General features: G+C 44.9%; 1 protein-coding gene across 1 annotated transcript; it reads left to right on the forward strand.

Moving 5' to 3' along the window:
• Rbsn (rabenosyn, RAB effector) lies at positions 1–27781 on the forward strand. Its single transcript, XM_036181205.1, has 12 exons — positions 1–197; positions 3443–3756; positions 8698–8838; positions 12366–12466; positions 13196–13241; positions 13340–13501; positions 15863–16104; positions 17519–17589; positions 21306–21392; positions 22088–22190; positions 24058–24162; positions 24866–27781. Exons 2-12 carry the CDS (start codon positions 3612–3614, stop codon positions 26060–26062), a joined length of 2400 nt encoding a protein of 799 aa, XP_036037098.1. The 5' UTR covers positions 1–197; positions 3443–3611; the 3' UTR covers positions 26063–27781.

Consider the following 27781-nt stretch of genomic DNA (forward strand, 5'->3'; position numbering starts at 1 on the left):
GTTTCCCCCCAGGCGCGCCTGCCGAGCGCCGAGCCGCCGATAGCGATGGCTGCTGCAAGTCTCTGAGGAATCTTGGAGGCCCAGAGTCGCGGCCGGAGGTCGAGAATAGACTGCCGGCCGCGTTTTGGAAGCCTCAGGGCGTGAGGGACGGTGCCGGCCAGCTCGGAGCCGCCACCGAGAACGCGGCGGTGGCTGAGGTGGGTGTGACGTGTGGTTTGAGGCGACGAGGCGGTGGGGAGATGGGAGGCTCTGCGGGCCTCGGCGGCGCGTCTCTGCCCCTACTGTGTTGCGTGGCGCCCACAGAGTCGCAGTCCTGCGGTTGCATGTAGCCGTGGGGACCTCTGCGGTGCCCCTGGCTGGGTTCTTCACGCCAGTCGGGATGCGAGGGTTTGCACGACTGGGCTTCTGGTTGCGGCATCGGTTTCGGTGGATTGTGGTGGCGCATAATTAAGCGACTTTATGTTAGAGTCTCCCACTTTGTTCACACATGGAGCCCTATTAATGCCGTTCTCGTGTGTGTGTGTGTGTGTGTGTGTGTGTGTGTGTGTGAGAGAGAGAGAGAGAGAGAGAGAGAGAGAGAGAGAGACCGCTGAGCTCTGATGGTGATGGCGAAAATCACAGGCTCCTCTCGCTGGCTGTGGTCTTGTATTATTTAGTCATTTCACAGGTATGCAGCCCACGGAACCCGAGGCAGCTGTTGTGAAGGCATCTTAGCCGGAGCCTGCCTTAAGTAAGGGGCGTTTCTTCAGGGTGGGATTTGAGCTGCAGTGTGTGGCCAGGGTGGACGGGGGCGGCTTCTGTTTGACTTCTTGTTAGGGATGAGTGCAGGGCAGGAGGAGGAGGAAGCTGTCACCCTCAGAGGATCCCCGTCAGCCACTGCTTGGGGCGAGAACAGGTCGGACCTGACGCTGTTTCAGTGATGCCTCATGCCTTTCTGGGCGGACTCTGTATGTGTGGAGTCATCAGATTGATTTATTTATTCACTTATTTTCTAGACAGGGTCTCACTAGGTAGCCATGTCTGGCTTGGACCTTGCCATGTAAACCAGGCTGGCATCTCACTTACAGGCATCTCTCTGCTACTTCTGCCTCCCTGAGTGCTGGGATTAAAGGCGTGCGCTATTATGCTGGTCAGATTTCTTAATTTCTTAATCTAATTCTTAAGGGAATCACCAGGCCCCTGGTGTCCCATTTCCTTATTTTCTGAGTTGCTGCCACCCTTCAGCTTTGAGGACAGGAGGGTGCCCTCCTCAGTGCCCTCTGCAGTCCTTCCGAAGCACCCGGCAAGTCTAGCTACACAAACTCTCCCACTCTGTGCTGTGATTTGTGGCCCCAAGGTCTTGGAGACAGGTTTCTTAGCTTCTGTAAAATAATTTTGTCTTTGTTCTCTGTGGCAAGGAGTCTGTCAAGGTCACATTAACAGTGACTTTGCCATGGTCCAATAAAACAGAAAATGTAACTTAGTAAGCCCTGAAATGTTTAAGTATTAGGTTTTTTGTTGGTCAGGCTGGTTTTGAATTGCTAGGTTCAAGTGAGGATCCTTCTGCCTTAGCCTTTCAAATTTCTGGAACTGCATGCACACATCACCACTCTGCACTGAATCATCTTCTTCCTCTTTCCTCCTCCTCTTAACTAAAAACAACAACAACAACAACAAAAAACCATTTATTTTGTGTAAGGGGGCAAGCATATGTCACTGAGTGTATGGAAATTAGAGGACAACTTTCAGAAATCAATTCTCTCCTTCCACTTTTATTTAGCATCTGGTGATCAAACTCAGAGTTGGTGGCAAGCGCCTTTATACTGAGCCATCTCTCTGGCTCTTGACTTTTTTTTTTTCCTCTACTAGGTTTCTTAATATTATTAAGGGAAGGTTGAAAGTTTTATTTTGTTAGTTTACTTTTTTATTTTATTTTTTATTTTTTACCTTTTGATTTTTAAAAAGAACACTAACTTTTCTTTTTTAAATTATTATTTTGTGGCGTATGATGTGTGTGCTTAGGTGTAGTATATGTATAAATGTTAGAGGATAGCCTTTGGGAGTCTCTTTTCTCTTTTTACATTTTTGGGAGTCTGGCAATCAAACTTTGAGGCATATACTTTACCCATTGACTGGTGTACACTTTACCCATCTTGCCAGTTCTTGTTTTGGTTTCTTGAAACAGCATCTCACGGTGTAGCCTAGGCTGGCCTCTTGTCTCTCCCTCCAGTGTGCTGGTATTATAGTCATGAGCAACTACACTTAGCTGTGGTGTTCCCCAAAATATTGTGCAGGTAATAAACTTATCTGGGGTCAGAGAACAGACAGCCACTAGATACAGAGCCACAAATGGTGACTAGAAAATGGGAAGAGTAAGCCATAGCAGAAGTTGGGCGGTGGTGGTGCACGCCTTTAATCCCCGAACTTGGGAGGCAGAGCCAGCTGGATCTCTGAGTTCAAGGCCACTTTAGAAACAGCTAGGCAAGGTGACACACACCTTTAATCCCAGAAAGTGAACCTTTAATCCCAGGGAGTGATAACAGAAAGCAGAAAGGTATATAAGGCATAAGGACCAGGAACTAAGTTAGCTAAGCATTTGGCTGGTTAGGGTTTTAGGCTTTGGAGTAGCAGTTCAGCTGAGAGCCATTGGGATGAGGACACAGAAGCTTGTAGTGTGAGGAAACAAGACCAGCTGAGGAACTGGCAAGGTGAGGAAACTGGCTTGTTCTGTGTCTCTGATCTTCCAGCATTCACCCCAATAATTGGCCTCAGGTTTGTTTTTATTAATAAGAACTTCTAACAATTCTACTACACTTTGCTTCTGGTTTTTCTAGTACCCATGCCTAACAAGTGTCAAGAGCTCAATATATTCGGCTGAGTAAAAGTATTGTTCATTGATAAGTATGTTACATGTTTCCCTCAGTGACTAAAAAGGCATGGAAATGATGATGTTGGCCATGCTGGTAATTCCAGAAGTCTAGAGCAAGAGGGTAGCAAGTTAAGGGCTTACCTGGACTACAAAGTGAGTGCAAGATCAACCCAGGCAAATTTAGCAAAACCTTGCCTTACAATCAGAACAATGAAAAGAGCTGAGTGTACTTAGTGGTGGAGGTTTACCTACCATGTGCTAGTTCTAGGTTATAGCCTTAGTACTAAGAAAAAAAGCCCTTCAAATAAGGAGGTTGGACCATTTAAAATGAACTTAAAGGAAGTGCCTTGGGATCTTGTTTGCTTCTTTGTAGGACTCTACTTACCCCTTCCGTGTGATTTACCAGTATCCTGCGCTGTTCTCATATCTTGGGTTTTGTCTTCCTTTAAGAATTTGAGAAACAGTTTGTTTTCACAAACTTGTACCAAACATTAACCTTGTTGTTACAAACTTGTACCTTTGTTGAACTGTGGGAAGAACAAAGAAATCTTTTGTTTGCTACTAATTTGCCTAATTGACTTGTGTTTTTCTTAGATTCCTCTTGCTGAAGAGAGGAAATCTCATCCAAGGCCACAATGTCACTTCCGGATTATCCATTGACTGCCTGCTTAAGCTAACACTGCCAGAATCCTGCTCCCTTGGGAGGAATCAAGCTGACTTGGCATGAGGGTCCTGCCTTCCTGGGTTTGAGAGAAGTACAACTATGGCTTCTCTTGATGACCCAGGGGAAGTGAGGGAAGGCTTCCTGTGCCCTTTGTGCCTGAAGGACCTTCAGTCTTTCTATCAACTTCAGTCACATTATGAAGAAGAACACTCAGAAGATCGTGATGTCAAAGGACAAATTAAAAGTAAGAGGCGAGGGTTTTGCTCATTTCATTAAAGAAACCTTACTTAATGGAATAGATTTATAGACTTTCATGTTCCCACTGGGTTATGCTGATAATGATAGTACCAAGCAGATATCTAGTACTCTTTTTATTCTCTGCAATGTTGTTTCTCTTTGTATATTTATTTACTTTTTTAAAAAGACAGTCTCTCTATGTAGTCCTGGCTGCCCTGGAACTCAGTATGTAGATCTCTCTGCTTCTGCCTCCTGAGTGCTGGGGTTAAAGGTGTGTGCCACCAGGCCAGGCCCTTATTTATCTTATTTAATACACTTGACAGCTATGCTACCATGAGTTTCATTTTGTTGGCTAGGTTACCAGATTAAGAGAGATTGGATAACTACCCAAAGTCACCCAAATGGAGTAAGCCTGGCTTTAAGCTAATAAATATAGCCACTGTTAATCTCTTGTCTCTTACCGGATTACCCTCCTCAGCCTGGGATGGTTTGGACAGGAATGCTTATCCTTTGCTATAAAAGTGGAGGCCCAGGCCAGGCGGTGGTGGCTCACGCCTTTAATCCCAGCATTTAGGAGGCAGAGGCAGGCGGATCTCTGAGTTTGAGGCCAGCCTGGTCTCCAAAGCAAGTTCCAGGAAAGGCACAAACTACACAGAGAAACCCTGTCTCCAAACAAAACAAAACAATAACAGCAAAAAGTAGAGGCCCAATACACATCATTTGCCTGTTACTAATTTAAGCCTTTCTACATCCCTCTTCCTTGGCTAGACCCTGCCTTCTGCAGCTCAGGAAAAGGAATTTAACAGTTGAAATGAGACAGTATTTCTCTGTGTAGCCATGGCCGTCCGGGAACTCACTCTGTAGACCAGGCTGGCCTTAAACTCAGAGATCTGCCTGCTTTTGCCTCCTGAGTGCTGGGATTAAAGGCGTGTGCCACTACTGCCCAGCATTTTTTTTTTTTTTTTAAGCTTCCAGTTATACAGAGAAATCTTCAAAGATAATTTTGACTGGGGCTGGAGAGATGGGTCAGAGGTTAAGAGCACTGACTGCTCTTCCAGAGGTCCTGAGTTCAATTCCCAGCAACCACATGATGGCTCACAACCATCTGCAATGAGATCTGGTGCCCTCTTCTGTATACATAATAAATAAATAAATCTTTTTAAAAAAGATAATTTTGACTGTACCTATTGTTCTAACCTCCAAATAAGTCTCTGCCCCTCTGGAGCTCACTTTTCTAGTCTCCCATGTGGCAGCATTTCTAGAGATCACAGGAGTCAGAGTGTGGACACTTGATTTACAATCTGTACGGGGTGGAAAGAAGGGCTGAACCACTAGATGGGGTTTCTAGTGGACTCTGTTCTTCAGACATGAGACTCACATGCTCCTTATAATCAAATATTTGTGCCTGGACTTCCATACTCCATTTTTCAGTTCATTAAAAAAATGAAAATGAGTCAGGTGGTGGTGGTGAATGCCTTTAGTCCCAGTAATCCAGAAGTAGAGGCCAGTGGATCTTTGTGAGTTCAAGGCCAGCCTGGTCTACACAGTGAGTTTCAGGACAGCCAAGGATACACAGAGAAATACTATCTCAAAAAACACCAACAAATAAATGCTGGGAATATCCAACATAACATTTGTTACAACCTCCATACAAGAGCATGATGAAGTCAGACATTTTCAGAGTCCTCAGGGCTGTGATTGTCCAGGAAACTGCTGACTCTAGATGCTGAAGCAGAACTAGAAACAACTAAAGGGAGTCCAGGAAAGGGCGGTTCTTTGTAATGTTAGCAGTTCCTGTCATATGTGTTGCCAATCCTGCTGGAAGATGGGTGGTGTAATTTTATAGGTTAGTGTGGCTCAGAGTTGACCAGTAATGTTTCCAAAGCCACACAGCAATTGGCAGAAATAGTCCTGGATCCCAGATCTTCTGCCACAAATCGTATGTAGCTTTTTCTGCAAGGCATCTCTGATGGTGAAAGACTCTTCTATTCTGATCACAGCATACTTTGCAACTTCCAGGAAAAATGAGGGGTGGGAGAAATCCCTAAGCCAGATTATCTAAGCTTCCTGTGGACAACCAAAAGGTTTCAAAGAGCTTCCTATCTTGGCATTGCTGACCTCAGTCATACACCATGCTACTCAGAGGACTAGATAGGCCAGACTGTAGAAAAGTTAGAGGTGTCCTCAGACTTCCATGGTAACCTTTTACTTTTTAAATTTTTATTATTTTTATTTTATGGATATGGATGTTTTACCTGTGTGTATGTCTATGTACTGCTTGTATGCCTGGTGCTCATGGAAGCTAGAAAAGAACACTGGATCTCCTGGAACTGGAGTTATGGACAGTTGCAAGCCCCCATGTAGATACTGGGAATTGAACCCAGGTCCTCTGAAGGGCAGCAAATGCTCTTAACTTCTGAGCCATCTCTGCAGTCCCTTACAGGAACTTTTCTAATAGAGGAAAATGTTCAGACTGTTTAAAGAATGTTAGAGATGTGAATCTAGGAAATATACATAGCATGAAAATGTGTCATGGAAAGAAGCTTATAAAGGTCCTCCAGGATGGGCCTTCTGCAGAATAGGGTATGGCTCATACAGCACTTGCCAGGCCCTGGCTTCCACACAGAAGGAAAAATACCCTCTTGTTTTTATTTCTTCTATTTCTACCTCAAAAAAATCAACATTCTTTTAATGACTAGTAGTCATTTTGTTAAGATGAAATTCCTTTTTTTAAATGTTTTTGATATAAACATTTTTATTACATTTATTTATTTAGTGTATATATTTATTTATGTGGACACATACATACTATGGCAGTGTGTGGAAATCAGAGGACAACTTATAATAATTGGTTCTCTCCTCATCCTATGTGGATCCTGGAGATTGAACTCAGGCATTCAGGCTGTAAGCACTACCTGCTGAGCCATCTGGAAGGCCCCATTTTTGTTTTGTTCTGTTTTTAAATGAAGTTTCTTACAGTACCCAGGCTAGCCTCTAACATAGTGGTGGATGTCCTTATACTGACCCACCTGCCTCCACTTAGAGGTTCTTGGATTACAGGTATGTCTCACCATGCCCTGGTCAGGTAGATTCTTAGGTTGCAGGTCTTCGTGCTTTAGTCCTCCTAGTGCTGGAGGGGCAGAGGTGGGAATGGAGCTAGCTGCGAAGTCAAAGCTGGCCTTCCAAAAGCTCAAGAGGAAGTGAGAGAGAAAACAGGAAAGATTGACATGGTTGTTTTTTTTTTTTTTTTTTAGTTTTTCGAGACAGGGTTTCTCTGTGTAGCTTTGCACCTTTCCTGGAACTCACTCTGTAGACCAGGCTAGCCTCAAACTCACAGAGATCCACCTGCCTCTGCCTCCCAAGTGCTGGGATTAAAGGTGTGCGCCAAGCCCCTTTAAAAGCATTTCACCTCTCCACTTGGTCCTATTGATCCTTCAAAATTTTATGATGTTTATTTAATTTATTTTAAAATAAGGTCTCTCTGTGTAGCTCTGGCTAGCTTGGAACTCACTATGTAGACCAGGATGGCCTTGAACCCACAGAGATCTGCCTGCCTCTGCCTTCTTAGTGCTGGGACCAAAGCTGTGTACTGTCAAGCCCATAGGTATATTTGTAAACAATAAGAAAGGGAACACTAAAATATTGCACATAAAATATTTCAAAGGCAGTTTTTTTAATTTTTAAATTTTTGTTTTTTATTTTTATTTTTATTATTATTATTATTATTTTGAGACAGGCTTTCTCTGTGTAGCTTTGCGCCTTTCCTGGATCTCTCTCTGTAGACCAGGCTGGCCTCGAACTCACAAAGATCTGCCTGCCTCTGCCTCCCGAGTGCTGGGATTACAGGTGTGTGCCACCACCATTCATTTATTTTTGTTTTGGTCCAGGGAATGTGTGATGGCATGTACATAGAGGTCAGAGGACAACTTAAGGGAATAAGTTCTCTCCCACCATGTGGGTCCTGGGGATCAAATACAGCTCTTCAGGTTTGGTAGCAAGTGCTTTTTACTTGTTGAACTATCTCACTGGCCTCTTGGGGGCGGTTTTAAACAGACAAGATCAATTCACCATTTTTGAAAAGTGGTATGTAGGTTTGAACCTGGCCCTGGTCCAGTTAAGGTTAAGCCCTTTTACAGTAGGCAGAGGAAAAGGTGGTTGAAAATTGATTGTAGCTTCTGGTTTGTTTTCAAAGATGTATGGATTAGTTAACTGGGCCCCTAAGAAGGCTGCCAGGCAAGTTCTTTTATCATTCAAAGTAGTGCAGTCTTGTTTGCAAAATGAAGAGGAGTGCTAGGCTAGTAGCACGCACTTTTTTTTTTTTTTTTTTTTTTCCCTGAGACAGGGTACTTTTGGTGCCTGCCCTAGATCTCGCTCTATAGCCCAGACTGGCCTCAAACTCACAGAGATCCACCTGGCTCTGCCTCCTGAGTGCTGGGATTAAAGCGCCACCACCACCGGACTTGTAGAACACCTTTTTTTTTTTTTTTTGGAGCTGAGGATCGAACCCAGGGCCTTGCGCTTGCTAGGCAAGTGCTCTACCACTGAGCTAAATCTCCAGCCCCATAGCACACATCTTTAATCCCAGCACTTGGGTGACAGAGCTAGGTGGATCTCTCTCTGCTAGTTCAAGGCAAAAGTGTTCTATGTAGCAAGTTCCAAGATATGAGACAAACAAAAATCCACTATCCTGGTTCCCTCATTGTGTTTGATTTGGCTCCTTTTGTTTAGATGGACTATTAAACTTGGGAGTAAGTGCTAACTTAGCCTGTATGTTGGAAACATGAACAGCATTCTGCTGGTGGTGACTTCTGTGGGGTAATAAGGTAATTGGCGTTTCCCTCACTGCTGCATTTCTTTGGGGATCCAAATGTTCTAGTGCATTTTAAAATAAAGATGATTATTTTTATATAATCCTGGGCTCATTTGTGGTGTTTTTCATTTCTTCAAGGTCTAGTTCAGAAGGCTAGGAAAGCAAAGAACAAGTTGTTGAAACGTGAAGGGGATGATCGAGTGGACCCAGGGACCCAGGGATATGAATCATTCAGCTATGGAGGGGTTGATCCTTACATGTGGGAACCCCAGGAGCTTGGTAAGAAACTTCATTCATTCATTCATTCATTCAGTGCTTATGGGATAACCACCCTGTTTTAGGTAATTTTGTTTTTCAGTTTTAAAATTTTATTTTACAATCTCACAATCACACACATACACAATTCGTTTATATTTTCCCTGTAATAGTCAAGTTCTCAAAAGAAACAGAACCAATAGAATATGGTCCCAGCAATTCAGTGGCTGTCTCAAGACTGAAAGGCTGGGAATCTGGTAGTTGTTAGTCTCTGTAGTCACAATCTGGTACTGTATCCTAGAGGATCCCTGGAGAGCTGATGGTCTTCAGTCTGTGTTGGAATCCTGAAGAATTTGGATTTACTACCGACTGCAGCAACAGGCTAGATGAACTTGCCAGCGAGAAGGAGGGCAAGCAGACTTAAAAGCAAAGTTTCCTTCTTCCAGTCTTTCAAGTGGGCTGCCACCAGATTTCGGACAGATCTTGTTTCAAATAACCTAATAAAGAAAATCCCTCACAGGAGGCCCCAGCAGCTTGGATTTTAGTTGATTCAGATACAGACATGTTGACAAGCAGGAGATAATCATCATATCCCCTTTCTACCATCCTCTCTGCTCCCCTCCCCTCTCCCAATGAACCCCTTCTTCCCCACAAGCCATCTTCCTACTTGCATTGTTTTAGAGCTGATTGAGAAAGCTTCAGTAAACCCTAAGGGTTAAGCATTGTGTTGGCCTTATGTCCTCACAGGGAAAGAAATAGAAGGGAATGAGCTGAGATCTCTTTTAAGTTAGGCAGTGTGTTAAGTGCGTTTGTATGTGTTGTCTCTTTCAAGTGTCACTGTTCCTGATGAGGATTAAACAGCTATGAAACTGCAACAAGAGAGTGTCATTCTGGGTCTGTCTGCTGTCAGCCTAGTCACCGACCCTGCTGGCAGATCTGTCTCCTTACAAGTTAGCTGACAAGTGATAGGCACTGAACTCCTTACTTTTCTGATGTACATAATTATGACTTCATCTGCTTAGTTACTTTAAACTTGAAGTGCTGGGGATAGAACCTACTTTCAAATTGATAAAAATGGTCTAAAATTTCTTTTTATGACTATTCAATCTTGTGAATATACCAAACAACCCCCCACAACAAAATCCAAACCATTGAATTAATATGCTTAGAATGACTTTTAATTTTTGTGTTTTTAAATTGAGACTGGTACTCTCTATGTAGCCTTAACTGTCATGGAACTCCCTTTGTAGAACAGGGTAGCCTTGAACTAACTCAGAGAGATCTGCCTGCTTCTGCCTCTGCCTCTCAAATTCTGGGATTAATGGCATGCAGGATTACTGTGCTTTCAATATTGAATTATATGTACAGAAATTACATATCAGTAAAGCTGTTAACAAAAATGTGCCACATTTGCTGAGCTAAAGTGTCTCATCTTACATATTCTATAGCTGTGAATTGGATTGATAACAATCACTAATTTGTTTGCTGGAATTAAAAAAAATCTATTTATCCTTTCATTCAGTGCTTATTGCGCATCTATGTGCCTCATCCATGCTGAGTCTGTGCTCTTGACACTGGGCCAGTAAATACTCAGCCCAGTAAGTACTTTCTGTCCATAAAGTGGATAAGTAATGTTTCTTGCATAGTGGTTTACTTTACTTCCATATTCAAAACCCTTGTGAGATAGCCTGCTCTGACCACTATAATATCCACACATACACAGCATGCACACACAGACATACACATGCACATTTAAATAAAAGTAATAAAAGTAGATCTTTAAAAAAATACATGAGAAAACTAAGGCCCTAAGAAAGGAAGGGGTGTTTACCAGGGTCACTGATTGCCACTGGGGGAGGTGGCATTAAATCCTAGAACTGTGCTGTTTAGTTCAGTAGCCACTAGCCATATGATTCATTTGATAATGAATCAAATAAAATGTAACTGCCATTTCCTCTATTACACACACTTCAGCTGTGCAATATCCTTCTATGGTCAGTGATCTCCCTGTGAATATATACAAACATTTTTATCACTGCAGGAGAAAATGGCTTTACAAATAATGCTATTGTTATATGACTTTCTGGGGACCAGTAAAGGAAGCACCTGTTCACTTCAAATAAGGAGGATGCAGACAGAACAAAGAAAGTTCCCACCAGTCCAGTTTGGTGAGATAAATGAGTTTATTAGGGTTATTTACAGGAACATGGGTGACTCATAGGCAGCTGCAACACTGAAAAACCCCAACTCCCTGCCCACCAAGCTAGTTTTATTTTTAATTTTTAAAATATGTTTCTTTTTAAATTTTGTTTGTCTGTGTGTGAGTATGTTCATATATGTATACAGTTGTCTTTGGGGTCCAGAAGAGGATATCGTATTACCTGGAGCTGAAGTTATAGGTGGTTGTGAGCTATCTGATATGGGTGCTGAGAACTGAACTTGGATCCTGCAAGAGCACTATGTGTTTTTAACTGCTGAACCCTCTTTCCAGCCCTAAGTTCCTGTTTTGTATGTCTCTAAGTCTACAGCAGAGTTAATGCAAAGCTGGATCCAGAGAACTGTCTAGCGTTGAAGCAGTAGTGGTGGCTATAGGCTCGGACCACATAAGGTACAGATAAAACTAGACAGATGAGGTACCATGTTTATGTCTATGGGTGTCCCTGCTCTGGTTAGGGATTCTGCTGATCTCAGCAAGTAGTGTCTGGCCATAGGAAGGATGACCTGTTTTGTTGCAGTCAGGCACACAGCAGCTTACTGCAAAATGGAGTTACTCTGGTTAGGATTCAGAGGTCTACTTCCATATTTGAGAAATATATCAGCAATTGTGAATTATATTAAAGCTAATAGAAGCATAAAGGAGAAATTTCAGACAAGTGAATTGTAATACTTTGTGATGGCTTGTTTCCTAATTGCCACAGTTCCAATTGCTAGAGTGGTCACTGGGAAGAGCACTGAGTACTGGCAGGGTCAGAGGGCAGCATTGGGAGCAGATACACTGAGGTCAGATACTACCTGCTAACATTTGTATTGGGACCATTTCTGCTGGGTCTTAGATGCTAGACTGAGGAAGGCATCTATTTAACTGTACTAAAGGCATATATATAACTCCTTACTCTCTCCCACTCCTCCCCATTTTGAGAAGGGACTATTATTATTTGGTTACTCAAGATAATTTCTCTATGTAGCCCTGGCTGCCCTAGAACTCACGCTGTAGACCAGGATGGGCTTGAACTCAGATCCACCAGCTTCTGCCTCCCAAGTGCTGGGATTAAAGGTGAGAGCCATCATTGCCTGGCTTTTGAGAAGGGATTATTTTTGTTTTGTTAAGAAGCTACATTGTAGTAAGTCACAAAGTAGTTAAATAACTTGTCTAAGGTTACTTAGTATCTAGCAGAATTGAAATTTAAGTTCAGGCTAGCTGTAATAGACCTCATCTGCTATGCTTTGTGACCTTTAAAATTTTGGTAAGGCACTAAAATCTTGAATTTTTTACTAGCTTTCCAGTCCATTAAGGATCTGTAAAAATTCATTTATCTTCTCTTCCCTCTTAGGTGCTGTAAGAAGCCATCTTTCTGACTTCAAAAAACATCGTGCTGCAAGAATCGACCACTATGTTGTTGAAGTCAACAAATTAATAATCAGGTTGGAGAAGGTAAATTTTGTAGTTTCATTTTGCAAGTACAGATTTTGTAGGAACCTCCGTTTCTGTAGTGTGTTATGTGAGTGATGTATCTCTCATACCTAGAGAGCTACAGAGGACAGGCTTGGCCTGGGCTGCTCTTCCTAAAGTGAATGGCTCACAGATAGACTTGCTGTGTGCCCAACTCCCCCTTTCTGCCCTTCATCTCCACTTAGTGCTTTAAAACTTTGTTCTGGGGTTGTTCCGAGCAGTCACTCAGTGTGTAATGTCATTTGATAGCAACCAAGCAGTGTCTAGCTCTGTGAGTACTCAGTCAGGGCTAGGGCTAGCTAGTATGTGTTGTGGGGGCATCTTGGGTAACCTTTCTTGTCCTGTAGTGCTAGATTGTGTCTGTGGCACTACCATGATTGTGCTGTGCTCTGACCCTGATGTGCTTGCTATGCATATCTGGATTGTGGGGCATTGGTAGCATTGGTAGGTACAGTCCTTTTCACTTTGGTGGTGCTTCAGCAAGCACTCTTCCACCAACCAAGTCCCAGACCAGGAAAGTTCCTGTAGGTATGGAGGTTTCTTTTGGATCAAAACTAACATGTACCTTGTGAAATTGGATAACTGGGGTTGGAGCTGACCAGTGAGGCTTGAAAATGCAAATGTGTATTGCCTGCTGAGTGTGAGTGGCAGGAGTGTGGAGCATGTCCCTTAACTAGTTAACTCTATTTGGCTTTGTGTTTTTCTGTTTAGCTCACTGCATTTGACAGAACAAATACTGAGACTTCAAAGATTAGAGGTAAGTCCAGACCTTTGCTCACAGTCATCTCATTTTGGCTTTCTCCCTGAGAACAACTTCAGAATGCTGAACTGCTTTTTTCTTTTTTCCTTCCAAAGCAATAGAAAAGTCCGTGGTGCCTTGGGTCAATGACCAGGATGTCCCTTTCTGTCCAGACTGTGGGAATAAGTTCAGCATCCGGAATCGCCGTCACCACTGCCGCCTCTGTGGGTCTATCATGTGCAAGAAATGTATGGAGCTCATTGGCCTGCCCTTGGCAAGTAGGTGATGTGGCTGTGGGCCCTGGGCCCCGATCTCTTTTGGGACTAGTGAGTGTGCCTAGGCCCTTGGGACCACTTGTTTAATAAATGGTCCACAGAATCTTCCTTCATCTATTTTTTGAGTTCATGAAGCCCACTACAGCCTAGACACTATGCTAGGGCCCAAGGATATAGTGGCCTGTATAGCTGGTGTGCTTTTTTTTTTTTTTTTTCCAGAAAAGGATGTTGGAGCCCCTGGAACTAGAGTTACAGATGGTTGTAAACCACTACTGGGTTCTGGGAACTGAACCTGGGTCCTCTGCAAGAGCAGCAAGCACTTTTTAACCTATGATACATCTCTCCAGTCCAGAGATTTTTTTTTTTTTCTTTTTTCTTTTTTAATAGTTTGTTTATTGTTTTTTCTTTTCTTTCCCCGCTGCAAGACCAGGTTTCTCTGTGTAGCTCTGGCTACCCCAGAACTTGATCTGTAGACCAGGCTGGCCTCTAACTCAGAGATCCACCTGCCTCTGCCTCCCAAGTGCTGGGATTAAAGGCATGCACCACCACCCAGCCCTGAATTATTTATTTGTTTGTTTGTTTGTTTATTAAATACGGAATCAGATAAAAACTATCAGGCTTTGTGGACATACATGGTTTCTTTCCTTTCTTCTTAGTTTAAAAAAAAAAAAAAAAAAGGAGCAACTTCTTAAAAACCATCTGGGTGTGTGCACATTTGGGAGGCAGAATCAGAGGGTCCCAGCATGGTTAATGTCAGCCTGGACTACATATTGAGGCTTGGTCTCAAAACCAAACAAGCGAAGGTAAAGCTAGATGTAGTGGCTCCTGTAACCTCAGCACATGGGAAGCTGAGGCTGGAAAACTACTGTAAGATTAAGCCTGGGCTACAGAGTGAGATGATCCTGTCTCAAAACAAAAAGTAAAAAACATGCTTAGTTTAAGAGCTATACACAAACAGGGTGGAGGCTTGATTGGCTCACAAGTGGTTATTTGAACATTTCTAGTCTGTAAGGCATTGCTTGTTTCTCCAAGGAAATCTAGCAGGGGAGCTAGAGACTCACACACAATTGCTTCATCAAGGAGAAGCTGAGCAGTTCTGTGTCAGCTTTGCCTAGAACTGTAGGTGAGGTTTTGGGTCAGAGGATTTGAAACATGAGCAGTGGTTCTTTTCCTCTCCTTATGATATACTTTTCAAGCATCTCAGTGTCATACAGAAAGACTAATGGTGTATGGGAAATGCTAAGTGCCATGGAGGCTCCAGTGAAAGGAAGCATGGAGGCATGGGGTCCACATGTGATGTCAGAGAAGTACCTTGAAAGAGAATGGGTTGTTAGCATTCTAGGCCGAGTAAAGAACATCAAGGGGTCCTGGTGCTCAGTCCCCAGGGAGCTGAGCTGAGTAGCTGAGGAGGGAGAGTTGCTATGGGAAATGTGTACAGGGCGTGGGTAAGACCTAGAATAACAAGGCTGTAAAAGTACAAGTGGACCTGATGCTCCAGTCCTTTGTGCATCAGCTGCTTAGACACTGCTAAAGGAGGGTTGAGGTGCAGCTCAGTGAAAGAGCACTGGCCTAGCATGGTCAAGGCTCTGGGTTCCAGAGCATAGGTTAGCCACACCAAAGAGTTCTATTATTTGTACACACTTGGCTATGAGGCTTGTGGACAACATGGGGCAAAGTCACTTTTTGTCTGCCTAGTTCTTGTGTCTGCTTCCTTCACCTTGATACTTTTTCTCCCTGGGACCTACCTCCTTTCAGGACGCCACTCACCTTTCTGCTCTTGGGCTTTTTACCTGGGCAGATGCTAGCAGGTGGCCTTGATGGCTGTGTTAGAGCTGTGAGTATAAGACAGTTTCTACTCAATAGTTGCTGATTCACAGCTCTGTACATACATACAGCTGTTAGACAGGGAGACAAAGGAGTGTGGCTCCAAATGGGTCATGGGAAATGATATGAAGGGCAGGTCTTTGCTTCCTAAAGGGTATGTATCTGAGCTAAGCTTGAAAGGGGTGAGCACCAGGTGTTAGGGACTGGTAGGAGGTATATAGAGGAAAGTCTCTGGAGAATGTGGGTTGTGTGGAGAAATGGGGCAAGCAGAGGAAGTGAGTATGGCATAGCCAGGTTAGGATTAGTATTGCAAGCCCCAAAGACAGGTCACAACAGGCTGTTTGGACCTGATCTGCTTGGCAACAGCATTCTTTTCACACCAGAGTCTAAACCCTGTGGCAGAGGAGTAGGTCCTTCTTGTCCAGAAGTGAAGCCTGCTCTTATTTCCCAAATCACATCTGTGGTCTGAGTGCTGCAGTTGCAGGTGGTGGGATAAGTGGCGCTGAGGGGTCACTGCTGCCTGTCTGTTATGGTTTGTAGATAAGCTCACCAGTGCCAGCAAGGACTCCCTGAGCACCCATACCAGCCCCAGCCAGTCACCTAACAGTGTCCATGGCTCCCGCCGGGGCAGCATCAGTAGCATGAGCAGTGTCAGCTCAGTCCTGGACGAGAAGGATGATGACCGCATTCGCTGCTGCACACACTGCAAGGACAAGCTGCTCAAGAGAGAGCAGCAGATGGACGAGAAGGAGCACACACCTGACATCGTGAAGCTCTACGAGGTGACGCACACCAGGCAGATTCGGCTGTTTGCTGTACACCTGTCTGCAGGTTCTAGAGAGTGCTCTGGGAAGTTGTTCCCTTAAATCACTTTTAGTTCCCACCCAAGGGCCATGGTATGATTTCCTAGCTAGGGCCCTGGGTGAGTCAGAGTCTGTCATCCTGGGTGTGTGGTAGCAAACTCATTTTTCTATCTTCCCTCACCCACTCGAAAGGAAGGAGGCCCAAGACAAGTGGGGAAGAAAGAGTAAGGTTGTCCTGTGCATGACCAGGTTCTGTGGAAAGACAGAAGCTGAAGATGTAGTCAACTGTGGGCTGCAAGGGTCCTGGGAATCCCACTTGGGAGTTTGGTCTTTATCAGTTTGAGCTGTTAAGTGTTTTAGGGCTTGTATTTTTTCTGCCTATCAGCTGAGAGTCTCTTCTGAGTCTCAGATGCCTTAGTCTTCATTGCCTCCAGGGACCCCGGGAGCACCTAAGTGGAGGCACACTGAGTGTGAGGAAAGGGAATGTGGCAGACCTCTTGCTGTAGGTTTCAACTCCAGTACACATCTAAAATCAGTCGTATGCAAGAGGATATAGAGTATGTAAAGGACATCTGGACTGGATATGGCAGTATACCCTTTTAGCCCCAGCATTTGGGAGGCAGAAGCAAGTGGATTTGTTAGTTTGATGACAACCTGGTTTACATAGCAAGTTCCAGGCCAGCCAGGGTTGCATAGAAAGACGCTATTTAAAACAAACAAAAATAAACACATTTAAAAAGAGAAAAAAGAAAAAAATCTGGGAATGAGGTTAGGCCAGCCTCCCAATGACCAGGTGACACCTGTGGGCTGAGGAGAACTAGTTTGGGAGACAGGTGGGGAAGTAAAGGACACTGGGAGCGGGGATCATCCTGGGCAGAGGAAGTTACTTGAGCAAAACTCCGAGTCAAGAAAGAATGTTCTCGGGGTTGGGGATTTAGCTCAGTGGTAGAGCGCTTGCCTAGCAAGCACAAGACCCTGGGTTCTGTCCTCAGCTCAAAAAAAAAGTAAGAATGTTCTCAGTGTGCACTGGACGGCCATCTGCGGGTCATATTTACTGACTGTTTTGAGGAGAGCCCTGGCAGTGCCGTGTGCTGGTAGCTGGCATCACCTGACAGAGAACACAGTGGCTGATTCCTCTTCCCCGTCTAGACACATGTGCTCTGGAAGGCTGCCTCTCAAAAACATCTGGTCAAAAGGTCTACCTCTGTTCTTTCTTTCCTGTGAGATTTTCTGTTTAGAAAACAAGTCTATCCATAAGAAAACTAACAATAACAAAACAAAACAAGACAGTGTTTTAAAGGGGGCCTTTTATTTATGTCTCTAGTGTAGCTTGGCTTCTATGTCAGAGTTCCTGTCTTCAGTGTAGCACTCACTTCTTCTCTTTTGTTCCTAGAAACTACGACTTTGCATGGAGAAAGTTGACCAGAAAGCTCCTGAATACATCAGGATGGCAGCATCTTTAAAGTAAGCCACTCCTCTCTGTTTTTCTGACTCATTGGTGCCTATGATCTGGCTGGTGAGGCCAATTCTTCACTAGATGAAAATGGAGATAGAAATCTTTCTACTTTTTTTTTTTTTCCCTCTTTTGGTGCTAAGAATGGAACCTGGCCTTGTATATGCTTAGCACATGCTCTAACACTGGGTACACTCCTGCCAAAAAAATAGAATCTTCCCTGGATTTTAGGAGATTAATGTTAATGGATTCATTAGTATGTATTTGGTGCCAGACCACCTCTTTGGTTTTTTGGTTTTTTTTTTCAGAGCTGAGGACCGAACCCAGGGCCTTGCGCTTGCTAGGCAAGCACTCTACCACTGAGCTAAATCCCCAACCCCGTTTTGTTGTTGTTGTTGTTGTTTGTTTGTTTTTTAAAGATTTATTTAGTTATTATATATACAGTGTTCTGCCTGCATGTATGCCTGCAGGCCAGAAGAGGGCACCAGATCTCATTACAGATGGTTGTGAGCTACCTACCATGTAGTTGCTGGGAATTGAATTCAGGACCTCTGGAAAAACAGCCAGTACTCTTGACCCCTGAGCCATCTCTCCAGCCCTCCATACCGCCTCTTAAGCTCCCAACCCCCAGCCTCTTACCTCTGGGAGCACTTAAAGTTGTAAAGTTGAAAATAGAATCTTAACTCTGACTTTTTACATTTGTACATTGGTGGACACATGTTTTTGTCACATGATTTTTGGAATGGCCATGTTCATGTGTCAGGGCCATTCCGATAAAGCAGATTTGGGAGGAGCCTCAGATCATAAGTGCCACTGCTCTAATGTGCAGTACTTGGTAACAGGTGAGGAAGGGCAGCCCATCTCATGCCCAGCTTGCCAAGGTGCCTCTTAACAGTGCATTGTAATGTCAGGCTTATAATAGGTATTTTGAGCACAGATGGGCATGCAGCGGCACTGGGCAAATGCAGCCTATCTTATACCTTTCAGTGTACAGTTCAGTGATGTTAGGTAGTATAGCCACAAGGTTGTGCAGCTGTCACTGGACACTCTGGCGAGTGTCCTCACACCTGTGAGCAACTTGCCCTCTTCCTAGCAATCACTGGTCTGCCTGGATTTGCCAGTGTGATATTCCATTATAAATGGAATTATATGACCTTTTGTGTCTGGCTGCTTCTACGTACATCAATGTTTTCAACATTCATCCATATTGTAGAATGCACTACATTATTGTCCTTGTATTAGAATGTGTAGATTTATTTATGAAGTTTGCTTATTCATTTGTCAATTGATGTTTATTTGGGTCCCCTCCCACACACTTTAAACTATTGTGGATAACACAGTTTTTTGGTCCCTCCCCCCTTTTTTAAAGATTTATTTATCATGTATACAGTGTTCTGCCTGCATGTATCCCTGCAGGCCAGAAGAGGGCACCAGATCTCATTACAGATGGTTGTGAGCCACCATGTGGTTGCTGGGAATTGAACTCAGGACCTCTGGAAGAACAGCCAGTGCTCTTAACCGCTGAGCCATCTCTCCAACCCGATAACAGTTTTTTATTTCTGTTTGTTTTTGAGATAAGTTCTTATGTTGTCCAGGCTGGTCTTAAACTCACTCTGTAGTTGAAGCTGGCTTTGACCTTTTGATTTTTCCCTTCTTTACCTCCAAGTACTGGGACTACAGACATATGCCAACATGCCTGGCCAGGAATACTATACCTTTCATAATTGTATGTGTGTATGTATGAACCTGTGTGTATTTGCATAGGAGTATAACTTTGGTGGGTTTTAATCATAAAAACTCTGCATTTAACTTTTTGAGGATGCAAAATTATGTTCCAAAGAACTTTGTGAATATATCTTTGTCCTGGCATTTTACAATTTTGTTTCTCCACAGTCTGGATAACACTTGTGGCCACCTGTTCCTTACATATTTATTTAGTGTGTGGGGTGCATCTTGTGTATGCTGTGTGTGTGTGCTCTCATGCATGAGTGTAGGTTCATGCATCCATGGCTAGTGCTGCCTTTCTACATTCTGGGATTTTCCCTGGGCATAGCCATTGCTGAGTACATTTCCAAATGGTGAACTTTCAGTGCTCCTCCAGGGACCGTCTTTCCTGGGTTTTATGTCACTGCATTCATTCACTGAGCAGGTGCTTCATGAGCACTACCAGTTTTGTGCCACACATTGTTCTCCCTCTGTTCTTGTGACTGAGGCAGTGGACAGAGACGATGGTGCCTACCTTATGGACCATCCTCAAGAGGCAAGTATTGAACGGCTAACTCCAGCTGTGACAGTGCTCTGACAGAATAAAATTGATGTGAGGAAGTGATTTCAGGCCTCAGCTTTTTGATTTTCTGTGAGCCACCAAGACAGAGCCTTAGTCCTAGTTAGGAGTCTGAAACATGGTTCTTGGAGCTGAGGTATTCAGCATAGCAAGGTTCCACGTAAAAAGAAAAAAAAAATCCAGAGTATCTCTATGTAGCCCTGGCTGTCCTGGAACTTGTCCAGTAACCCAGGCTGGCCTTGAACTCACAGAGATCTGCCTGCCCCTGCCTTCTGAGTACTAGGATTAAAGGCATGTGCCACCACTGCCTGGCTGACAAAGCCAGCTTTCTTATTTCTAGTCTCCTGTTTTTGCAAATTTTATGGTGAAAAGACGATGAAGCCACTGTATTGAATCCCCTGATGATAGAACACTCCCATTTTTTTTTTTTCCAGTCAGAATTGTTTTATACATGGTAAATTTGGTAATGCTTACTTAAGTTGTAGCTGCTTCCCACAAAGAGCTGCGTAGCTGGTGGTGAGGCTGGTTCCAGGGGGACAGCTGCTGAGAGCTGTTCTCAGATCCAAAAGTTCATCACCAAGAATATGGGAAAGAAAAGCCATAATTATGGCACTGGGTTTCAGCAGTCTGGCAAGTTTGGGTGACAAGCTTGCAAATGAATAATTACAGCACTAAGAGTTGACACTGCTGTTCTGAGTTAAGCTGCTTCTGGTCTTTTCTGATATCCCCTCACTACCCTGGGCAGTCCGACCCTGTATGGAGCGGTTGTTTGTGAGCGTCAGTACAGGGCAGTTGACATAGCTCAGGAGACCCCTGTTCACTGCATAGTTACCCCTCTTTTTAAGCAGTAGCTGAGTGTGAAAAGCCAAGTGACATCTAGCTTTCATGGAGTTTCATTGGCTCATTGACTGAATCCCTTTATACCTCCTATAAGATAAAGTGGGCAACTACTCAGGAAAAGTGAGTCAGAGAGAGCTCAGCTGCATTTGTTTTGTTGATGAGCCTAAGAGCTGGTCTTTGGGGGCTGGAGTGATGCTCAGCAGTTACTGAGTGCTCTTCCAGAGCACCAGAGTTAGGTTCCCAACACCTATGTTATGTAGCTCATAACCTCACAACCTCCTGTAACTCCAGCTCTGGGGGATTTGACATTTCTGGCTCCTACAGGCATATATACTCAAACCCATACACATATCTAAAAATAGTAAAATTAATCTTAAAAAAAAAATTAAAGAGGTGATCATCAGAGGCCTGGTCAGTGGTCTGTCCCTGAGGTGTCTGCATAGCGAAATGGCTTCTGCTTGATTACTGCAACCCAGGGAATTGATGCATTGACTCCATGAGTCTAAAAGCCTTAGGGTTAACCATCTGTGTCTGAGGATGTAAAGCACTGCTCTCCAGTTAGCACCATGAAACTCAGGTCAAACATTTATGGTTTCTCCTTAGTGCTGGGGAGACAACCTACAGTCTGGAGCATGCCAATGACCTTCGAGTGGAAGTGCAGAAAGTGTACGAGCTAATAGATGCTTTAAGGTGAGTTTGCTAGGTCATGTTTCTGCTGCTGGTTAATGGGAAGAAGATGGTGTTTTGATGAAACAGCGAGTGGTGGGCAGCGGTTTTGGGCTAATCTAGATTCCTAGTGACAGAACAGGAGGAGGGAAGGTGCCTGCTTTGCTATCTACTACAGCTCTGTGACTTCTGTGCTTAGGGGCGGAGTATAAGTCAGTAATAGAGTACTCTTCTAGCATCTACAATGTCCTGGGTTCCATCCCCAGCATGCAGGGGATCAGAGAAAAAGATTTCTGATGTTCATTAGTAATAAATAAGAGCTGCTGTACTACCCATGTGCCTATCCTCATGGAATAGGACAGGGTTAGCACCTCCATTTCATAGGAGAGGGGCTCAGGAACCGAGGTTCTTTGTGTGGCTGCACTCTTGAGTATTTTAAGGCAGTGACAGAAAGACATAAAAGTGTGGGTTGTTAGTTGCCACACCCTGTGTTCACCTGTGAGATCAGGCATTCCTACGTTGCTGCTTCTGCGACCACACATTCATCTGTGCAGTGTTAGAGAAGCCAGAGGGTAAAGAATGGGCCTTGCTACCAGGGACAGTTCAGTTTTTTCCGTGTTCCGCATCCTCCTGGTACCAGAGCCTGGCAGCTCTAGAGACTTCACTGTGCTTTCGAGGCTGGCAGCACCCATTACATTGGTGCCTTTGTTCCAATATAGTAAGAAGATCTTAACCTTGGGCTTGAACCAGGACCCTTCACCACATCCAAACACTTTGCGGCTACAGAGAATGATCAGATATTCAGCTACACTATTTGTGCAGGTAAAGCCATGCTAGGGTGACATAAGTGTGTAGCTTGCTTGTTTTCTGTTGGTACATTTGTTATTTCTTAAAATTATGAATGCTACATTTGGAGAAAAAGCTGAAACCTAGGTAAAAGTAAAGATACTTTTTAAAAATTATTAAACATTTTGACAGCTTCATACATACGTACAGTTATTGTGGTCATATCACCCTCATTATTCACTCTCATCCCCCTCCATTCCTGCTGACAACTTTGTCCCAACTAGTCTCCCTCCTGCTTCATGCCATTTATTCTATTTATGTATTTATGTTTGTATGTATTTTTTTAATGTGTGTGTGTGTGTGTGTGTGTGTGTGTGTGTGTGTGTGTGTGTGTGTGTATGTGTGTGTGTAGGTCTGTCTGTTGTTTTGTTTTTTTAGATTTTCTTTTAGATTGTGTGTATGTGTATCTACATGTAGGTTGATGCATGTGTATGTGCAAGTGCTGCAGAGTCCAGGGAGGGCATTGGATGCCCTGGATCTGGAGTTACAGGCAGTTGTGAGCTGCCTGATGTTAGATCTGGGAACTGAATTCAGGTCCTCTTCACTCCTGAGCCATCTCTGCAGCCCCAATCTTGTGTTTAAAATAGCTTTTAATCCTATGTCCCCAATACAATTGTTCTTCATTCAGGTATATTTTCTCTCAATTCTTTTTCTCAATTTACATTTTTATATGTACTATTTTTAATTAGTTCATTGCATTAGTTTCCTCATTGCTGTGATAAAATACTTTAAACTTAAGGATGACTTTATTTGGATGACAGTTTGAATCTGTCATGGCGGCAGGAGCTTGAGGCAACAGATCACGTGTCTGAATCAGGAAAGAGAGACAGATGAATGCTGGTGCTCAGCTAGCTCTCCTTTTTATTCAGTCTGGGAGCCCAGCTCATAGAACAGTGCCACCCACACCAGAGTGGGTCTTCCCGCCTCAAAATGGAAAGACCTTATGGACACACACAGAAGTGTGTTTCAATTCTAAACCCATTCAAGTAGACAAGGAAGATGAAGCCTTCCAAACATACCTGCAAGTCTCTATTGTTTTGATCACTGAATCTGCTATGCTTTATTGCCCACGGAATGCTACTTTGGCTCTGTCTGCTCTCCTCTATTGAACCAATTTATTTTAGTTGGGGAGTTGGTGGAGTCAAGTTTTTGCTGTTAGTGGTAAGGGACTCTTTCTGGGCCATTGGCTAATGGTTCAAGAGCAGACTCAAGCTAGGTGACTAGATCTGAGTTGCATTTTCCTACCTCCAATGTCCCCTGCATTGTTGGACTCCCTGGATGACTTGGGTGAAGTAGCTCTGTGGAGACTCCTCTGCCTGGCAGTTGTTTCCTGCTCAGATGGTCTGAGGAAGGCCAGGAGTCCTGGAAGTTTCATGGGTTTTCTGAGTCTGTCATCTGCTTCTGGGAGTTTCATGACTTTAAGCCTCCAGGAGGGAATATTTCCATTGGTAGGATACAGTTACATAGCAAGAGATCAATAACAAATTACTAAAGGATGTGGCGTGGTAGAGAGTATGAAGTACTAGGAGCAATTTGAGGGTGGTAAATAAGCCCGATGGTGGCAGCCAATGCTGGAGTCTAGGTGGGTGTGGGAAGATGGGGTCGGAGCACAGCCTGGGGAAAAGCTGCCACAGTCCTGCAGGACACCTGGAGATCTGGTGCAACCGTCTCATAAGGAAAAGGCAGCTCCATCTGAAAGGTGACTACCAGTTAGCATGAATGTCCTTCCTGTCAATGGATGGAGTGCCTTAGCTTAAGCCTAAGTGTATAAGGCTTAAGGTCCAGCCCGCCCCAACCCAAAAAAAACCACTTAAGTGTAAAATTGTCTGTTACTCTCCTATAGGAAAAGTTACTGGGGTTAATGTCACTGCCAACCAAAGAACAGTTTGAAGAACTGAAAAAGAAAAGGAAGCAGGACTTGGAACAGAAGAGGACCATGGAGAGACAGGTGCATGGCGCCCAGGTGTCCAGTAGCTGTTGCTTCCCTGCTGTCATATCCCACCCCTCTACTGCTGAGTCTCCTTCTCAAGCTGGCTTCTGTTATGGCCTTAGAAAAATAGTTGTTTTTCCTGCTGATGCTCTTCTGCCTAGACCACCACAAGGGTTGGCAATTCTCCCTCTGGTAGGCTTGCAGGCAAGTTCCAGAAGACCTTGGACTGTACACTGTTCAACAGAAAACAGCAGGTGTGGTGGTACATGCCTGGATCCCAGCCCTCAAGAGGCCGAGACAAGAGGATTCTGAGTTCCAGACCAGCCAGGGCTACATAGTGAGGGTGCTGTTTCACAGTTTGGTGATAGAATGCTTGCATAGCATGCTTGAAGCCCTGGGTTCTATCCCCAGCACCACAGAAAAACAAAGTGAAAACAGAAAACAAAGTGTATTTTAGCATCATCTGAAATGCTAACCTAACGTAGATAAGAGTGGCAGTCTTTGAAAGTTTAAGAAAAGTGTACAGCCAGTGAAACTAAGCTAGAGGAAATCTTCTCAACTTACGTTTTATTTTTGAAAATCTAAGCCTGTCCTTTTGTGACTACCTTGTTTCAGCAGTCGAATTATCCTAGTGTTGTGGGCACCATGGAGGGTGGCAGACAGGGAGGACTACTGGCTTGGTGACCATGGTGACGCTGGTGGTGTGTTGCTGTCTCTGCAGGCTGCTCTGGAGTCCCGGCGGAAGCTGGAGGAAAGGCAAAGTGGTTTGGCATCTCCTGCAGCCAATGGGGAAGTGAGGTCTCTCCGAGGCATCTCTGCCCCCTTGAGAAAAGCTGAGGGCTGGCTCCCACTGTCAGAAGGTCAGGGACAGAGTGAAGACCCTGACCCTCTTCTCCAGCAGATCTACAACATTACATCCTTCATCAGGCAGGCCAAGGCCGCAGGCCGCAAGGATGAGGTGCGCACACTGCAGGAGAACCTGCGGCAGCTGCAGGATGAGTATGACCAGCAACAGACGGAGAAGGCCATTGAGCTGTCCCGGAGGCAGGCTGAGGAGGAGGAGCTGCAGCGGGAGCAGCTGCAGATGCTCCGCAGACGGGAGCTGGAGCGAGAACAGGAGCAGTTCTTGGCGGCATCCACACACACACGGACTCGAGCGCTAGACCTCCGCGAAGTCATATCCTTCCAGTTGGAGCCCAACCGAGGGCCTCACAGTGATCTTGCCTATGCCTTGGATCAGGATTCCTCCCCAGTTCTTGGCAGCACTGCCCCAGATACCCTTTCACCTTGCTCAGCTCTAGCACCCAGTCACTTGTGGTCTGGACCCCCAGCCCTTGGTCAGGAACTACTCCAGAGCACCGTATCACAACAGAGTGATAAGACCTCTCTCAACCCATTTGATGAAGAAGATCTTGCCAGCCCTACAGAGGGTGCTGCCAGCCCTGCTACTGCAGAGGCTTTCCTGGGCCCTTCAGCTGCTGTCACCAGAGAATATAATCCTTTTGAGGAAGATGCCGAGGAAGAGGGGGTGGCAGAGCTAGGGGTAGGGAAGCCCGTCACTGACTCAAACAGTGCAGCCCCCAACCCCTTCGAGGAGGAGGACCATCCCAGGCCTACCAGCCCACCTGCCCCCAACCCCTTTGAGGAGGAGGACCATCCCAGGCCTGCCAGCCCACCTGCCCCTGGAAACCCTTTTGAGGAGCGCCCCTGCACCAACCCCTTCGAGGTGGACAGTGACAGTGGCACAGAGACTGAGGAGCACATTGAGGAGGAGCTGCTCCTGCAGCAGATTGACAACATCAAGGCTTACATCTTTGATGCCAAGCAGTGTGGTCGAATGGACGAGGTTGAAGTGCTGACAGAGAATCTTCGGGAGCTGAAGTGTACCCTGGCTAAGCAGAAGGGGGGCCCTAACTGATGGCAGTGTGGAGGAACCAGGCAGAGTCTTGGGCAACTGGGTACCAAGGGGAAGGAGGAGATGGGTCGGCATCTGGATGCACAAGGCTGAGGGGTGGGAACAGTAGTCTCTTGCTGTGCTCTTGGAGGCATTTCCACTACAGTTGAACAAGAAAACAAATCGGCATTCATTTGCTGGTTTTTCTGTATTATTATTTTTTTTAACAAAATGTTCCCTTTTCGGGGGACTTTACCATTTCATTTCTGAGATACAGTTCAGTGCAACTCTGTTGGGCCAAGGCAGAAATGGCTCCTGGGCACCTCTTGGTCCGTTTCCTGCTAACTGTTCTTGGTCATGATGCAGTATTATAGATCAGCCCTTGACGGGCCCCTTCCTGTAAGGGCTCTGGCAGAAGTCTGTCCCGATTTGGCTGCTCCCCTTCACCACCTCCCGTGCTTGGGCTGTCTCCTGGACACTTAGGGAGATGCTGCTATGAAGGGAAGTCTGGACCCAGGAGGACCAGTGCCTCTTTTTGGATCGTGGGGATGTTGCCAGTGTTGTCCCTTCTCAGTTAAAGGAAGTAGTTTCCAAGTGCAGGGGAGTTGGAGTGAGCTTGATTACAAGATAGGAGTGACCAGCTTTTTGGTGGTTGTTGTGGTTTGGAAAAGTCTCTACCTGGGCAGTTGTCTGTCCCTGGAAGCCTTCCAGGGCTTTGGCAGAATGACTACTCTCCAGGTCACATGAAGGGCCTGTGTGTGGTTTGGGAATCTGACCAGGAAGCTTCTGTGAAGTTTTGACAGGAGATAGAACACTTCTGAGTCGGGAGATAAGTTCTAATAACTTCCAAGGCTCTCCAGTCAGCCTTCTTCACTGTGGTTCATCCTGACCTGGGAAACTGGTGAGATGTTTCTCACTACTTTGAGTACTAAGAAACAGGAATATTTGATGCATAGCCTCAGATCATTCCGCAGTCCTGAAGTACTTGAACTCTGATAGGGACAGAAAGGGATGTAGCATAGTGCTAAACATTGGTTTACAGGAACAGATAGATGGGTTGACAGATGACATTGTAAGATCCTGGTGTGCTCAGCTCTGTGTAATCTCTGCAATGATGCTCTTTAGTTAATGGGCAATAACTGACCACTAGTCACTTTACCCCTTAGCCATGGCTTCTGTTGGTTATTGGTGTATGAGCTGAAATTCTTTTGTCACATTCTGAGTAAGATCCATCTTGGTGGTAAGAATGGCATCTGGGTGCAAAGATCTGTTTGGGCAGCTGTTCATTAGTACTTGTTGGGGCTTTGTCTGGGTAGGTAGTCCTGCTTGGGGCTGTGGGAAGAGTTGGAGAGGGAGGGTAATGTCAGCAGATGTTTACTGACCAATGAGTGTATTACCAGTGCCAGTCAGTGGCCAGCTCTCTTGGTGCCATGGGCTGTTCTGGGAGGTGGGCAACCTGGCATCCATGTTTCCTGGGGCAGGCATCTTCTCTTCCTAAGGCCCAGGCTCTAGATTCTGTTGCCCTAGGGTTCCAGGCATACCAGCATATCCTCCCTGCTTGGACTGCCTTTTGTCTGACCGAAGAGGAGGCAGCTGTCTACACAGGATGAAGCTGAACACTGGGTCCCACTACCACTTTTCCTGACCTAGATCAGGTATTCAGGGCAGTATGGCTGTAGACATTGCTTTTCTTATGAGACAGGGTTTCTTTTTTTTTTTTCCCCCCCATAGCTGAGGATCGAA

Source organism: Onychomys torridus, chromosome 3 (genome assembly GCF_903995425.1).
Source record: "Onychomys torridus chromosome 3, mOncTor1.1, whole genome shotgun sequence".
Lineage (NCBI taxonomy): Eukaryota > Metazoa > Chordata > Mammalia > Rodentia > Cricetidae > Onychomys > Onychomys torridus.